Consider the following 14,248-nt stretch of genomic DNA (forward strand, 5'->3'; position numbering starts at 1 on the left):
GCTCTTTGTTTCAGCACCTTTGAGGAGAAGACAAAGGTCAGCCAGTATGTCAGGTTTATTACAGGAAAAGAGCAGTTCTTCCCCAGCACCCCTGTTGTGGTTTAAACTAAATCTGCACACTCCTTTGTTTCCCCTCCCCCCCTCCACCTTCCCACTCCCGAAGGGATGGGAAGGAGAGCCGGAGGAATACAACTCCCACTGAGTGAGGTAAAATCAGTCCAACAATTAAGGTATAACACAAATCACTACTGCTACAACTAACAAATCGATGTTAGAGGAAATAAACAGGGAGAGAGAATACGATACCACCCACTGACACGAACACAGCCCGGAAGAGAGAGCTCACCCCTCCCCTCCTGGCCAACTTCCAGTTGCCTCCCCCAGCCCAGCCTGGAGTGTTAACCCCTTCCCTCCCGGCCAGCTTCCAGTCCCCTCCCCGAGCAGGACGTGCTGTGGTATGGAATACCTCCCCGACTAGCCCAGACCAGCCGCCCTATCTCTCCCTCCTCCCTGGCAGAGCATGAGCTACTGCTGAACCCATGACAACCCCTCTGACAAAGACTAACTAGAAATAAGGTTTTGTAGCTCTTTCCATTCTTGGTTTCCTCAACTGCTCTCTCAAAAGCAGAGGCACCTCATTAAATGTACCTATGCTCTTAGACCTGCAAATCCAAATTTAATACTTGATCAACTAAATCAGCATAAAATTTTTGTATAAAAGCAAAAAAGTCTGAGAGGTCTGACCTCTGAAAACTGTACAGCGAGTATCATTTCAAGTTAGGACCATTAATAGGATTATAAGTACAGTATATTTTTATCTTCCTTTATAGATTTGGGGATTTGTATCTAGAGTCAACTGCAAGTCTGTCTTTATTTCCTATATAATTTATGACCAGGTAATAAAGTATTCCTTTGAAAATATTTTCAGTCATTCTGGCATGTTTCTGTAATGATTTATAAACTAAAGCAGTATAAAAATCAGATTCTCCACTTCTGGACTGTTGACTGATTTTTTTTGCTAGCAGAATTCTTATGCAAATATAAACATGACTAGCACAGATTTAGCAATTATTTCATTTTGTTTCTAAATCCTTTTGCACACTTAATCTGACAGTCCATTTATTTCATATAGATTTCCTTGGTTGTTTTTGTTTTTGCAGCTCTAGTTCAGTTGCAAACCAGGAGGAGATCTTTGTCTTAGCAATAAACACATGAACAGCTGAGAGAGCATGGATATAGTCAGAATGCTGCAGTAGAGATTAGCTTCTCTCTTTAGATTAGCCTTTTTTCAATTCAAAGACAAATAAATAAGAAAGTACATACCTCCTGCCAGCACATCATCATCATTTCATACACCTGCTTACAGGCTAGCTTAGGACGATACAAACGATGTCCTTGGCTAACCATTGTTACTACTTCATAGTTAGAGCTTTTTTCAAAGGGCATTTTTCCTTCTGTAAATACTTCCCACATTAAAACACCTAAAACCAGGAAAATTAAAAAAAAAAAAATCACAGCAATAAGTAAATATCTTCTTAGAAAGATATGTTTATTTTGAGCTTGGGGCTCAGGATTTCTAATAGGTAAACAGCCTGAGGTCATTATTTTATAAAGTGTTCACATGTATCACTGCTGAAAAAAAAATCTTTATTCTAGTAGCATGGATTTTAGTAAATGACAGTTGGAAAAGGTCCCTGCAGAGCTTTATGCAAGCATGCAACCATGACAAATGGTTTCTCTGAGCTGCTTCTCAGCTGTCTGAATCTTTCCCAATAACTGGAGCTTAACTGCTACTGATAAAACATTGAAATAGTGCTTTCTTTCACTGATGAATGTCTTACCGAATGACCAGACATCCGATTTGCTGCTGAATCGGCTGTAATTAAAAACTTCTGGGGGGCACCATTTCACAGGAAATTTAGCCCCCGAGGAACTTGTGTATTGATCATCAAGGACATACCTGGAAAAAAAATATATATCCTTCAGTCGGCCTCCAAGCCTGCAAATTGCAGTTTAGATTTGGATATTAGAAGCTCCTACTGCCACCTACTGGCCATAACTGGTTACATCCCACAACAAATAACTTCTCTGGGGCAGTACTAAGGTTTCAGTCAAGACCCGGTTAATTTTTCTTATAACCTCAGAGTTTTCTCTTGTGATTATTAGCTATACAACACAGGCCACCTGTAAGTTGTATTACAACAGTATGTCTGTATTACAAGAGAAAATAACACAAAAGCATTAATTTCTTGCTCTGCTTTTCACTGGCCAGTCTGAATTCAGATGTCAGGGGTCATGCAACTCAGCAGCACAGAAAGGTGGCAAAAGCCCAGAAGATGCTGAGATCATGGTGCCTAACATCTTTGTAATACCTGCTTCTCACTCCCTGCCTCATCCACATATCATCCACCTGATGCAGCACCCTTTGGTGCTACCAAGGGCAGGAAATTAACTCCTCACCAGATCTCAGCATCTCCCACTACAGCATGAGCTCTGCTGTCCAAGAAACAAGCTCTAATATGCTTTCTGCATCACTGCAAGATTAATATTTGTAAGGTTTCCACAGATGCTAATAGAAAGTTCGTACAGAAGACCAATCAGACCATAGAGCAAGTTCAAAGACAGGCCTCTTTATGGTAAGCACTAGACACACTTACTCTCTAGAGAACAAACTGACAGTCTTGATTTTCAAGAATTAAAATTAGTAAGGAAATTAACACATAACAACAGAACAAACAGGCTTTAAAGGCACTGGAAAATGTGACCAAAGGATGTTCCCTAGAGAGGTCAAAAAAGGTAATTTTTCCATGTAATTTTGCTGGGCACATGTTGCCTTATGGCTAAGTACGTTTCCCAAATTCCCACATCCAGCCATACCTTGTCATTCCAAAATCCGACACTTTGACCACTCCTGAGTCACTCACCAAGCAGTTCCTGGCAGCCTGCAAGCAGAATGTTTAGTTGGATGAAAAACTTGCAGTCTCTTGCAGACAAATTACTACAGTCTAATAAGTGCTTTGTCCTCATTGCTTAGCAAGTTCATTATTTTACCAAGTTCAGTGCTGTATTCTCATTATAAAAGGTGATACTGTTTTGAGAACTAAACCATTTTGTGAAATATCACCCAAAAAACATATCAAGGGATTCATGAGTGGTGAAAATGGCACCAATACATAACAGAGGTATGCTATTATATCAATGCAAAGAGCTATTATCTCTTTATAAAAATTTCAGAGAGGTTTTATTCCATTTTTTTTGGGAGAGAGAAACCTCTTATCATTGTCTGTACACAGCAGTTTTAGAGACTTGATTAGACCCTGAAGAGCCCACTTCAATTATATATAGTTTTCTGCAAGAACAAAAGCAGTTATTTACAAATAGGCTGTTTCAAAGAAGGAATGGCTAAGTCAAAAAATCAGAATTTCAAAGGATTGTATTGCTTAACAGGATGTTACCAGGTCTCTGTGGATAAAACTGTTTCTCTCCAGGTACTCCATTCCCTCACATACATCTTGGCACATAGTGAGAAGGACATCTTTACTCAAAACTCCCCGTTTTTTCCTCAAGTAATTGAGAAGGCAGCCATGCTCCATGAACTCTGTCACGATGTAAATAGGTCTCTGTTGCGTGCACACGCCATACAGCTGAACTAATTTAGGATGTGTTAGCTTCCTGAAAAGATTGAGATCACGTTGACATTGTTTCCTCCACCCAGTTCTCCACCCCACAAAACTGCAAGAACACCACCTGCCCTAAGTGTTTAATTTATAATCAGTATATGGCATCAGAGGCCTAGAACTGGAAACTGAAGTGCCAAGCACACAACTCACATCATTACTTTCGCTTCTTCAATGAAATCCTCTTCATACATCGCACCTTCCCGAATTGCCTTGATGGCCACTTTATACTGCGCCCTCCATTTCCCCAGGCGCACTACACCAAACAGACCACTCCCCAGTTCTCTCATGAACGTCAGTTCCGAGGGGTTAATTTCCCATTTTTCTGTAAAACAAACCAAACGGGAGTCCATGACTCCCGTATTAAGGAACCAACTGAACTGGTAGGTGATAAGAAAGAGGGAAGGGAAACTGGATTACTAGCAACCTAGGGAATTTAGGGAGAAAATGTCTTAGAATTAGCTTAAAAACTAAACCCTGCTATACCTCAAGAATCAAAAAACCTTTAGGCAGACATGACCTTTAAGTAGCTTCTGAGCAACACGGAACGCAAAGCTCGAGCTTTCCTGAGGTCAGCAACTACATACTGGTATTACCAGTCTTGACTTCAACAAGCTGCCATCATAGAAAGTTGTGCCAATGCATAGAAGCTGCTCACATCACCTGACTGCCAATGCTTAAAACAGGCTATTCCAAATTTATGTATAGAAAAAAGTAACCTCTCCACAAAGATCAAAAGGCCAAGACTGAGGCAGAAGTCTGGAGGCTTATGAAGGAGCCAAAGGCAGAGCTCAAGGTGACCACAAAAGCATGGAAGAAGATGCCAAATTCCCCTGAAGCACCAATGACATGTTATGCATCTCCTCACTTCTGCCTTTGGCACCACATGCATACAACCAGCCATGTTGTCTTGGCATGCCAATCCTCTTTTCAAGGGTCTCAAATGGACCAAATGGACTTGGACCCATGTAAGTTCGCATAGCAAATCACAGTACAAAAGTAAGTCTTCAAAAGTTTTGAGAAAATATTGTGGCATCTTAACATACAGAAAATCATTAGAAAATATACATGTACATGAATGTAACATGCCATTACCATAGCTGAATCCTGCTGTTGTTGGTGCTGTCATCTTCTTTGGGGTCACTGGGTAACGCAGCCTGGTAACAAGACCTGAGATTCAATGATAATTCAAGTATTAACTTCTGAAATAGCACCAAACAGCAAATCAGCCACTTGCTCACTGCAAAGTTCAACAATAATTAACAATAAGCTTATTATATATATAGCTTTGACCATATTTTCTGCTATTATTTTGACTATTCAAAGTTGCTATGAGAGGTACATAGGAACACTCACTGCATCTAGCTTGTTACATCTTCCTTACTGGTGAGAGGGATACAGATACATGCATACATACTTGTGCTTTACAGTTACGCTTAGTTATGCTCAGCCCACTAAAGGCTGAGGACCCCCTTCATAAATCAGATCAGAGAGATTATCTAGAAGTCACACTGCTACTTTTGGTCATTTCTGTTTCACACATATAAATCCCACCAACTTCACACAGGGATTTCATATCTATAAAGAAATGCTGCATGCTATATTCATGCATGAATATTCTCCTAAGTACTTGTCAGAACTTGATATGACAAAAGGAATGAAACAGTTAAAAATAAGTAGTCAAATCAGCTAAAAGAAATGAAAAGCAGAATTATGGTTTTGGAGTATATTTTCTATAAAGGCATTTGCCAGCATATCAACAGGAAATGCTAGGTCATAATAATTTGATATAAAGATCTGGAAACTACAGCTCACAAAGGAAATTTATGTACAGACTGGACTTTAAGAAAAAAATACTGTACTAGTATCTGTGCCTTGAACCCAGTTCCTAAATTCTCCCCATTGTACAGCAGGCAGACACCAGCATCAGCCATAGATCCAAAGTGTCTAACCTTTACAAAGACCCATATGTAGGGATTTACTGAACACTACATTACTGTTCTCCTCATCTGTTTGCTCACTGGGAAGGTTGTATCACTTCAAGCAGTGGTGATCGGTAGGTAAAAAGCTAGTGCTCGCAGACTATTCTGGGGAAGTACCTATCGCACTATGTGGAGATTAATGAATGCTTTTTCCCCTCACTTGATACTGTCCCACAGTAACAGAATAATAGTTGTAACATACATTTTTATATATACATATATATATATACATATATACACACACACAAAACATTTCTGTTTAAAAAAAAAAACCTGCCTATATTGAAAAAAGTGTGAAAATGCAGTGTCTCATGACTTTCCTGAGAAAATATCTATAAAATTCATTTTTAGGATTTTATTCCATTAAAACCCTAAAACAGGTCACACCCCTTTTCAAATCAACCCTAAGTAACAGAAAAAATCCAAGTCGTCTACCTGCTGCATTATGTTTATGATAATCAATTATTTCTGGAATGGAGTTAAAGAGGTGTTTTTCTGCGAGGTAGTATTGCTTTGGTGACGTCACCGTTTCTTTTATGTGGTAGTGTCTTATTCCTGATGAACCTTCTCTGGAAAAATAGTAACAACAATAACAATTAGTAATAGCCCAACGCTATTTGTTGAGAATTTAAGAGAGGTGCACGAAACTACAAGGGCCAGCGTTGGGTGCCCAATGCCTCACACTTCAGCTTGAATATCAGAGAACCCAAGCACTGGTGATTCGCCTTCATCTCAGTGCTCAAAGTTGAAGATTAACCCATAAAAGGTTCATTTTCAGCCTGACAAGCTCCCTGATCCAACTCACCACACGCCAATGCAAATATGTGGGCTGGCAGAAGGGAAGAAACTGCACAGGGTAGGAGAGCAGGACCTTCTTGGGGTGAAGGTTCTGGTCTACCCTAGGTTAAACCCAACTTGATCTAACCACGAAATCAAGAAGCTCACTGTAGTTATCCATCACTTCTATCACACTTTGTTCCTTTATTGAGCAATCTCCAGGGCTTTACCCCCAGCCCATAGATTTGGATACAGATGCAAATGGATTCAGACAAGATAAGGTGCACAGAGCAGTCACAGAAACTCACCCTCCAAATTTTGTATAAAGGGAAACTGTATACAGGCCAGGCTGACTTGAGTCTCTCACCACAAAACCACCTTCTTTATCCTATAATGTAAGCATAGGAAGTTTTGTACAAGTTGTTTCCAGTTGCATGTCTCTTCTACTCGTTCTGTGATTTGCACATGCCAAAATAAGCCTCTAATTTCATACAAGAAGCCACTGCATGTGAATTTCATGGTTAACACTGCAAGGCTGCTGAGCTCACCTCGTTTCTGAGGAGCTGCTCTGCTTTGCTTCTGTTCAAGTTTCTGCTGTACCACCTGAAACACAACATCAGTAACCAAAACTTCTTAAGGTGCATGATTTACCTAAAACGCTTGAAGCAAAATATCACAAAGCAACAGATTCAATAGTTTTATGATAAGTGAAGGTCTAGAACCGAACTTTGATCATTTGTTACTGTGCAAAAGGATCCGTCTCTCATACACTGCACAGTTATCCCATAAAAATGCCCTGAAACAAATCCAGTGAAAGCCCACAGAAGGCAATAAAGCTCAGGTAATTGGCAAAAACTCAAAGCCATGCAGGCTGATGGCAATATTTGCTCTGAACAGCAGCCCAAGGGCAGGTAAGCAGCTGTCTGCACACCAGTTGAGCCACTTGCAGAGCTGCCTGCCAGTAGACTACTACTTCATTCAATACCTTCATGGTTCTGGTTCTCCAGGGACAACCCACCCAGCAAAGAGGAGGTGGAAAGTGAAATAAATGTCACAGCTGGACATCCCTAAGCAGTACAAACTGCATGGGCAGGTTAAAGCACTGACATTTCAACCAGCTGCAGCAAATAATATAAAAAGGAAAAAAAAAAAAACACTGCTTGCAAATGACATGATGCAATGGTTTGGGGCTATGCTGTCAAGGTGGTAACCAAGCAGGGAAGTGGCACAGCTGCCTCTAATCAAGTTCTGCTGTTCCAGAGCTAGTGGTTTCTTGCAGTTAGTAGATAACCTGCAGTGATGCTCACTGGACTGTGCAGTGACTCAGAATTACAGCCTCAAGGTGGTAAGCACAAAGTGGCTGGACCAGATAAGGCAGCTCAGTTCCTTCCTTCCTTCCCTTTCTGCCAGCCCTGCAGCCCAGCCCAGAGCAGGGCAGGGCAGGACTCTTAGCCAGAGCCTCTAAGATGAGAAAGCAACAAAGAACAAGGAATTCCCTCTAGTAAAGCTGAGGGCAAAATCCCACATGAAATTCTACCTTCTATCAAAACACAACAGTAGGAGCCATATGTGGATGAGAGTAGAGTTTTAAAGCTATGAATGTGGGTTTGTAAACTGGTTTTAATTATTATTTCCTTACAGCTCCATTTTTCTTTTATCTAAGTCATGAAATATGTTCTAAGCTCTGAGGCACAACAATCTATGCTGCACTGAAATTTGAATATCAGGAACTGACTTGGAGACTACCTTGTTAAATTTTATCCTGATGCCCTAAAATAGCTACTTTTTTTAAAAATAATTTTTAATAACTGATAACTCATATGCATACATACACTGAGACTTAAACTGCACTGAATGATACTTTTCCTTGAAAACTGGAACTACCTTCCAAAGTCTCTGATCTGTTATGTTTATTTTGAATGATTGCCATTGTTTCTATTCTACTATCTTACTGCCATACACTTTGGCTTAACATGTCACTTTAATATAAAGAAACCCAACGTTCAACACACTTAATGGTTTAATTTCCTTTAAAGTTCCCCTTTATCTATCAGAGTATTAGGAGGGGCTTTTTGCTTTAATAACAGCAAAAAAATACATGCCTGATGGCCACCTCACTTATATGTCTTTAGATTATAAATCACAGCAAAATCAGTGAGAATTAGAACAAGTATATGCCCATTTCAAATAGTTTTGTATCTGAGAAAACTGCTGTCATATGTAAATAATTGCTTTCAGAACTTCAAAACACACTGTCATTCTTAAAGCACAGGTTCCATTTTATGGCCTTCCAGATTTTAATTCAGGTATTCACTTACTCATATTGATCAAGATTGTTGGACTTCTTCCCTGTTACATAGTTGCTTGGAATATATCCTTGTTTCCTAAAAATAAATAAATATTCATTTATTTATATATATATAATGATAAAACATGTAAAATTGCATGACAAGCAGAGGTCTCCTGCTGTAATTCATTATTGACCCACCCACTCTATGACTGAATATACAGAAACTAACTCTCCACATCAGCATTGCCACATTAACTTTCAGTGTGCTTAGAAGCAGCAGAAGTGCCCAAGAAAACCAAACAGAAGGATGAAAAAGAGTAACCCTCTGCTGCTCTGCCACTTCTGCTTAGAGGTCCCAGTAAGTCACTGGGAATATGTTTGGAGCCTGCCACAGCCTGGTAACCTGCAATTACACCCAACATTTTGCAACAGGGACCTGAGAAATATTGAAGCTTCCACCTTTAAAACCACAGGAAAAAAAAATCTTAATCTAGGGAATGTAAAGTTGTAGTCATTAAAGCATCTCACTGCAACTCTCTCTCAACTCATCTAAAGATTGTCCCTAATGATCCAGCTATTAAATAAAATTATGATTATTCAAGTCTGGAAGTTAGTCTGCTGAGCTGAGTGTTAACCATCCTGCTCCCTAATGAGCCATTCCCCAGGGAAGTGGGAGTACTGTACTAGTCTAGCAAGGTTTTGCAGGCTGGCTAATGCTTTAATTGGGAAACCATAAAGCCTGACAAGAAATATAATGGGGAAAGCTTTCAGGTCCGCAACAGTCTTTGCACATAGGCCCCATAATCTCTCAAGAACCACACTATTTTAAATTGGTTTCTATGTGGGATACAGATACAGATGAGATTTCAGGGCTAGGATCTAACACGGGGTCTAATACCATTCTATATTGACTATATGCCAACAAAAATATACAAAGTGGAGACAGCCTTATAAACTTTATGATGAAAAATAAGGAACTCATGTTTACCCATATTTGTCTCTTGCCTTCCACCAGTGAAGATCATTCTTCTCAATCACTGTGTATTCTTCACCTTTCTCTAACCTTAAATCATGGTGTTCTGTAGGCTCAAAGTCATACATTGCTACCACTATCTCCTCCTCTTCATTCCCATTTTCCTCTGGAGGAGCAGGTGGTGGAGGCCGTCGCTGGAAACAATCCAACACTGTTATGATCCCACTCATCTCCATTATTCCACCCCACCACTCTTACCATCACACCAGTGCAAACCAGCAGACAATCACCTCAGTGCCATCCATGGGGCTGGCTCACACTGCAGCCCCACAGCTGCCAGTAAAGGGCAACACCAGCTGGCATTTGCTTTCTGACTACTTCTCCAACCAGCAGTACAGATACAACTAATAGGTGCGCAGTTAAATTTCAATGGGATCTTTTCCCCCCTGAGATGGAACATGATGCCCATTGACATATGCAGAAAGACTTCTGCTCCAGAATACTGAGAAAAACTCAGGAAATTCAAACTCCATCTCAAAAAGCAGCAGTTACTTATTCAACATTTTAAAGATTCTACTTACCACGCTTTTTTCTGGCTTTGGAGAGGGCAACCTCATTACACCTAGAAACAAAGCACAGGAAAGGATTTGTACCTATTGATTCAGCTATAAACTTAAAAATAAGTAAAAGGTGTAAAATTCAGATAAGGTTTTAATAACTTAACTAGCCTTCAGGGTCATAGAATCATAGAATGGTTAGGGTTGGAAAGGACCTTAACTAGCCTTCACAATAACTTAGTAAGTCAGAAAGCAAAGAAACCTCCAATTAAGCATTGGGAAAACACTGATTAAATATTCTTGAGAAAACATCTTAAATCAGCCAGCAGGCTACATTTACCACGGATTTTGCAAAGTCTGCCACACACGAGAATGTTCCACAGAGATCCCTGAACCAACCCTCAGATGCAGAAATACATGAGAAATAAAAAAGGGAGAGAAAAAAAAAAGGTATATAAAATGGAAGCAGCGCTCTTGTCACCATGACAATCTCAAGCTGTGCTCCCTTTAACATCTGCTCTTCTAAAAAGCTAATACTCTCCTGATCCTCGCTTTGCTAAATAAGCAGTAAAAGTTGTATGTATATTTTTATTACCTCTCTCAGACCCAGAAGTATTTTTTAGTCCTGCACTGTTTTTTTACCCCACACTTAAAACATGACATACAGCTTGACTTTTTATGTCTGCTGAATAAGGCCAGCAATGGCCACTGTTTATTCTTCAAGTCTTTTAATGCAACTAAATCCACAAGTCCCCACCATTGCTTTTTAAGCTGTGGGGACAGGAAATCATCTGGACATTGTCATTTTCACTAGGAGGTAAGCAATGGCTGAATTTCTTTTCCTATTATGGAATTTTCCTTAAATTAGGGCTGAATAATTACTTTATCCTTATGTAGGACAATACTGCAAGTGAGGGTCACCCTGCATGTTACAGCATCCACTGCTGAAAAAGCAGAGCTTGTGATCTGAATGCTGAAAGATACATGAGCCATGACTTCCATAGGAATATCAAGTTTCAGCATATGACATTTACAAACATCTAAGAAAATTCAGTCCTGTGTCTGTAAATACCTTAAGCATTCTTGTATCATTTTTACACTAATGTAAGAACACTGAATAGTAACACCCTGTAGTAACACAATTGTTATTCTTTTTCATAAGTATCTATAAATTATTTATTACAACTGAGGAGCTGGCAAGGATTTCTAGCTGACTCTTTTTCACCATGAGGTTTTACCTTCAGTTTGTGGTAAATACTTGGTTTGTCACACTAGAAAAACAGACCAAGTGAAATTCAGCAAACTCAATCCTTTCAGCTTTCTGTGAACATTTCCACAGGATAATTTACTGAATTTTGTATTTTTGTTTTTACAAAATGCTTGGGAATGAAACAAACGTTTTGATTTACCTTAGGCACAGTATTAGTGATCCACGCTGCTCTGTAAATTTGCCTAATTATCTAGGGCATTCAGGTGTGGTGATGGGATCATATAAAAAAGGAGAAAAATATGCCAAAACAACTTCCTATGAAAACATATGTACTTACTGTTCTCAAAAAGATTGTATTTTTCACAGCCAGGTGCTAATTTTTCTGTCTGCCTGCAGCACTGATAAATCCCCTCTGTCCAGAATTTGGGGTGGTATTTTATCATTATATTGCTGTTGTTCTTTATTTCTGCAAGAATAAAAAGAGCACATATTAAAAGATTTAAAAAGCCACAAATCAATTGGCAAGAGAACCATTTTTAATAAATATTACAATATCTTTGGCATGAGGCATAATCTTCACTTGTCCTTACTTCAGCATTGCTTCTTCCCAGGACCTTCTTGCAAGTTTACGTGAAGGTGATACAACGACAGTGGATGACATTTTTAGGATAACACATGACTTAATGGCAGAAGAGCATGCTATACTCCCTGCCTAAACCAGCCAACCCAGCAGGGGCTTGATACAGCCATGAACGGAGATGCAAGCAGCCACCTGCACTGTGCAAACCAGTCAGGCACCTGTGAAGGTCCTAAGAGCTCTGCCTGCTCCTTTTCTTTTTATTACTGCTTCAAATGACTCAATTTCCTTTTCAAATAGTGTTCTGAGGAGAAAGATGGCTGATATTTATCGTTGTTCCATGACACAATGCCCAAGCTTGATCCAAAAATCTCATTTCCCCCACCCTTGATGAGTTTCAGAGGTTATTCCTTGCCCTGTGGTCCCTAGCCCAGAAATTATTTCTTATCACTTTGCAGAAAACCTTCAATTAATGTGAGCATTTGATGGTTGCAGAAAGCCTTAAGAGGCTCTTGGAAAAACAAGATAAAGATCTTCACTCACTGTGATAGCACTAATCAAACTGCATCTCAGTGGAGATGCCTCCTGACATTTTACACCAGTTTAAGGTCCTCCATGTTGTCTATCTACATTTAAATAAAACTTCTGAGTGATGCCAGCACCTAAGCACCCACACAACCTCTCACCCACTTCCCCCACCCCACAGGACAGAGGAAACAATATTAAGACCAAGAGGAAAAAACATGTGGCTTGAGATAAAGACAGCTTAATAACCAAAAGAAAGGGGAAAAAATTACCCCAAAGTAGTATAAAGGCAATCACTCACTATCTCCCACAAGCATACCAACACCCAGTCAGTCCCTGAACAACCATAGCCCACACAGGTGCCAAAATCCCAACCCCCATCTTCCTCTACCCCAGTGTTTATTGGCGAGCACCAGGTTACACGGTCTGGAACATCCCTTTGGTCAGTCCAGGTCCCTCTGTCCTGGCTGTGTCTCCCCCCAGACTACTCATTGCTTGGGCAGAGGAGCAAAAGAGCAAAGCCTCCACACTGTGCAAGCACTGCTCAGCAGCAGCTAAAACACTGGTGTGTTTTCAACACTGTTTTGGCTACAAATCCAAAACACAGTACCAACTCCAAGCCAGCCAGACTGCTCAAGTAAGGTATCTATATATGTCAGATGTTACGTGTGAGCAATTTTCATTACCTTCTTTCAGATTCCTCACCCACTGATCCCGGCTTTGTGCACTTGGAGCAAAAATATAAAGTGTGTTAGCATCATATACAACCTGTAGGAGGGGAAAGAAATAATCAAAATACATTCACCTGGTAGTGTTTGTTTATTTATTTATTCTGCAGGAAACAGAACAAGACAAATTACTGTTACATTTGGTAAAATTAGCATCCTTGGGAACAAAATGAAGAAACTGGAAAAAGATTATTAGGGTTTATTATTCCTACATGATGCTTTCTGTAGAATGAGTATTTTCTAATGGTACACTATTTTGAGAGAATTCCTTAAAATGTTTGCTTCACACTTTGCTTTGTTCATTCTTCATCATGTGTTTTCTAGAAACAGTTCAATTTCACAGCGAAAGCTATTTCATAATCAGACATCCTTTCTTCCTGGCCATTTTGTAACTCCTTATTATTCTGTACTGCTCTGGGGTGATTTTTGCCTTCTGCTTCCTCATTGCTTGTATTGGAGGGAAGCAAGTATTGCCCTGGTAGAAAGGAGCCAGAGTCCCCTCTCCGGCAGCAGAATTTACCCTCGCTCTGACTGTTCCCTCTGCTGTAAGCAGGCATAGCATCAGACTCCCAATATAGTTTTCTCCCCTCTAATCCCTTTGTTTTCTGTGTTTATTTAGTTCACAGTGGAAGAAAATATCACAGATTTCATCTTGTTTTTCTTATTCCTATAGAATTTGATGGTAATTTAATGTGGAAGAATGGTGACAGGGAAAATGGGATTCCAGCTAACCTATTTTGGAGCAAGACCAGAAAAAGGCACTTTCCAGTCAAAATCCAAGCAGAGAGAGTGTGGAAAAGAAAAAGACCAAGTGTAGGAGGCACATCTCCCAAGGAGGAGTACTGCAGAGGGAGCAGAGCTTGCTGGGGATGAATTTTAATCACCGAGCCTGAACCACCACACCAGGGAGCCAGAGAATGGGCTCAGTATTTCAAGGTGACAATAATTTCAA

At 39.9% G+C, this 14,248-nt stretch overlaps 1 protein-coding gene across 4 annotated transcripts in view; it reads right to left on the reverse strand.

The window, feature by feature from the left end:
- TEC (tec protein tyrosine kinase) overlaps window positions 1-14,248 on the reverse strand; it is a 50,765-nt gene that overhangs the window by 4,252 nt on the left and 32,265 nt on the right. For all 4 annotated transcript variants that reach the window (XM_031048929.1, XM_005149094.3, XM_031048927.2 and 1 more), the window contains 14 exons: window positions 13,255-13,336; window positions 11,804-11,932; window positions 10,281-10,321; window positions 9,715-9,893; window positions 8,755-8,820; window positions 6,985-7,039; window positions 6,745-6,824; window positions 6,095-6,228; window positions 4,773-4,847; window positions 3,831-4,002; window positions 3,456-3,672; window positions 2,878-2,942; window positions 1,842-1,960; window positions 1,324-1,481 (listed from right to left, as the gene is read on the reverse strand). In XM_031048929.1, the coding sequence (XP_030904789.1) occupies window positions 1,324-1,481; window positions 1,842-1,960; window positions 2,878-2,942; window positions 3,456-3,672; window positions 3,831-4,002; window positions 4,773-4,847; window positions 6,095-6,228; window positions 6,745-6,824; window positions 6,985-7,039; window positions 8,755-8,820; window positions 9,715-9,893; window positions 10,281-10,321; window positions 11,804-11,932; window positions 13,255-13,336 (1,572 nt within the window). The remainder of the gene's footprint in view (window positions 1-1,323; window positions 1,482-1,841; window positions 1,961-2,877; window positions 2,943-3,455; window positions 3,673-3,830; window positions 4,003-4,772; window positions 4,848-6,094; window positions 6,229-6,744; window positions 6,825-6,984; window positions 7,040-8,754; window positions 8,821-9,714; window positions 9,894-10,280; window positions 10,322-11,803; window positions 11,933-13,254; window positions 13,337-14,248) is intronic.

Source organism: Melopsittacus undulatus, chromosome 7 (genome assembly GCF_012275295.1).
Source record: "Melopsittacus undulatus isolate bMelUnd1 chromosome 7, bMelUnd1.mat.Z, whole genome shotgun sequence".
NCBI lineage: Eukaryota > Metazoa > Chordata > Aves > Psittaciformes > Psittaculidae > Melopsittacus > Melopsittacus undulatus.